The 2,723-nt window shown below is 42.1% G+C and overlaps 1 protein-coding gene across 2 annotated transcripts in view; it reads left to right on the forward strand.

The window, feature by feature from the left end:
• Positions 1 to 2,513, forward strand: part of LOC103131985 (reversion-inducing cysteine-rich protein with Kazal motifs-like) — a 48,838-nt gene extending 46,325 nt beyond the window's left edge. Inside the window, exons 8-10 of one of the 2 annotated variants that reach the window (XM_007543736.2) lie at positions 418 to 615; positions 1,228 to 1,492; positions 1,569 to 2,513. In XM_007543736.2, the coding sequence (XP_007543798.1) occupies positions 418 to 615; positions 1,228 to 1,492; positions 1,569 to 1,869 (764 nt within the window). In that variant the 3' untranslated portion in view covers positions 1,870 to 2,513. The remainder of the gene's footprint in view (positions 1 to 417; positions 616 to 1,227; positions 1,493 to 1,568) is intronic. The other variant, XM_007543735.2, reaches the window with a different exon arrangement.
• Positions 2,514 to 2,723: the final 210 nt, after the last annotated feature.

Raw genomic sequence — 2,723 nt, forward strand, 5'->3', positions numbered from 1 at the left:
AGAGAGGCACTCACACTCTAAGAATCTCTTTTTATACCCAATCATGTTGTCAATTGACCTAATTAGTGTTAATTGGTCTTCCAGCTGTTTGTTATATGTTCAATTTCCTTTTCCTAGCCACTTATTGCTACTTGTCCCAACCTTTTTGGATTTGTAGACACTGTGAAATTTTGAATCAACATATTTTTCCTTTAAAATGTTACATTTACTCAGATTAAACTTTTGATCTGCCATCTATGTTCTATTAAGAATAAAATATTGACATTTGCCATCTCCACATCATTGCATTCAGTTTTTATTCACAATTTGTTTAGTGTCGCAACTTTTTTGGAATCCAGTTTGTAAAATGATGAAATTGGAATTACAGAAAATGCTTTTATCCATTTTCTCAGGCAATCCCTTGGGTTTGTCTTTCAGTGGGCTCAGCATGCTGTGGTTTTGTGGGCCGTCACACCAACTGCAGGGACTTCTGCGATGCCATATTCAGGACGGACTCGACGCCAACAGAATCCCAGATCAAGACCGTCAAAGACTTCTGCAAGAGTCACAGCCCTAAGCTCGTTGAATGCGTCAACAACTTCACCGAGTCCTACCCTGCTCGCAGCCCCATAGATAGTATGTCCATCTTCATCCAACAGACCTGAAGAGCTGCATAGCTTCATATTCTCTCATCATAGAACCAAGTTCAGTGTTACCTGTTGTGTCGCTTAAAGTGTAATATAGCAAAATAATTATCCGTTCACCACGGCCATTGATGCTTTGCCTGAACGCTCGTTTTGGACCTGCAGTGAATTGTGGGATATGGTGGGCCATGAAGGATACACTTGACCCATCCTTCAAATCTGGGGAAAAGAAGGACGCATTTGAAGGCTGCATTTGGAGGAGTCTTTGAACTCAGACAGGCCTTGTTGCAGCATTATGATTTAAGCAGCCCACAAATTCAGTCTTCGAATGATGTCCCGGAATTCGGACATGGCTAGTGTGTGATAATGACTCCTCTGTCACTCACACAGAGTCACACTGAGTGGAGATGGCAAAACAGCTTTACAGCTATATCTTAAATTTTGTTCTTGTAACTTTTTTTTTTTTTAATAAAACTGAAATTGACTGCAAAAACTGCAAATGGAAATTCAGTCACAAACTCCTGATGGAGTGCATATCTGTCATGTATATGCAACCATGTCAGTCACCCAGATACTGCTGAGTCTCTGCCATGATCTCCTCCAGGTTTGTACTGCTGCGACCGGGCTGAAGCCCCAAACTGCCAGACGGCCTGCCGCCATCTCCTCCGCACCATGAATACAGACCAAGAGATCATGGAGGGCCTCATTAAGGAGTGTGGCACCCAGCCCCTCCCTCAGGATCCAATGTGGCAGTGTTTTCTGAGCAGAGCTCACCCTCCTTCCCCACCCGAGGAGGAGACCCCCCATCCAGCCAAGATGGACTGCGCCAAGCTGCACTGTTGCTCAAAGGCAAACACGTCGGTCTGCAGGTAAGGTGCCATGGAAACCAGTATATCATGCTTTCTGCTAATTTGTTGTAACGGACTCTGTGCTCTGCTGTGACAGGGAAAAGTGTCACCAGATCAGCACCCACTGGGGCAGCCAGACATGGCAAGACTTTGATCAGCTGTGTGAGTACAACCCAATGGAGATGGAACTCATCAACTGCCTGGCAGATGTCAGAGAGCCATGCCAGCTGGGCTGCAAGGACCTGACTTACTGCACCAACTTCAACAACAGGTCACACTCCTTCCCACTGCTAAGCTCACCTAACCTTACACACATCAATATTGCACAGAAAGATTTCTTTGTTGTTTTAGATCAGTCTCATTATCTCAGTACTAGCTGTTTTGTTTGTTTTAGTTAATATTTATGTTTATAAAAACTAGCAATAGAAGTTATGTTATTTCTTCTTTTTTTACATTTTCAATGTTCTCTTTCTAGTTATTCTGCTAAACAAACACAAAGAATGTATTTGAGAAATTACAAGACGAACAAATTGCCAAAGCAGAAACAAAGAAAAACAATCAAAAAACCACAAATTTCTGATAATCATTATTTTAATTTTTTTTTTTTTTCAAATATGCTAGCTGAAATGATGAAGAAACTCTAATCCCTTTAAATAGTACTTTCAGAGGTTGGCTTTTCATTTCGGCTTGTTTCCACACTGATCACAATGTACATGTGTGTAGAATAGCGCCTCCCTCAGCACAATCTGTGTACTGCATGACGCACAGTCCAGGATTCCGCTAGCTCTGTTTCTCCAAGATAACGACTAATATTGTGTCAGGCCACATGAAAACAAACAAACAAACACACACACACATCTTAATAGACTGAAGAACAAACAGTAGACTTAGAGACTTAGACATATTGTCTTATTGTCATTGCACACAGAAACATAAGTAAAATTGGCAATGAAATGTCCTTGCTTGGCTGCTGGAGCACACAAAAAACACAAGTGTCCCTATAATTAAATCATATACAAATAATAATTACTATTTTCAAACAGTTTCAGACAGTCTTCATGATGGGATTGTTGAGCAATCTGATGGCCAGTAGGGACAACTATTTCTGAGTCTGGCTGTTCTGCAGCGGATGCTACAGACTCTCCTGCCAGACGGCAACTGGATGAACAGACCATGGAGAGGATGGGTGGAATCAGAGAGGATCTGGTTTGCTCTGGCTAAGCAGCGTCTGTGTGCAATGTTCTGGATGGGG

This window comes from Poecilia formosa, unplaced genomic scaffold (genome assembly GCF_000485575.1).
Source record: "Poecilia formosa unplaced genomic scaffold, Poecilia_formosa-5.1.2 Scaffold892, whole genome shotgun sequence".
NCBI classification, from domain to species: Eukaryota; Metazoa; Chordata; class Actinopteri; order Cyprinodontiformes; family Poeciliidae; genus Poecilia; species Poecilia formosa.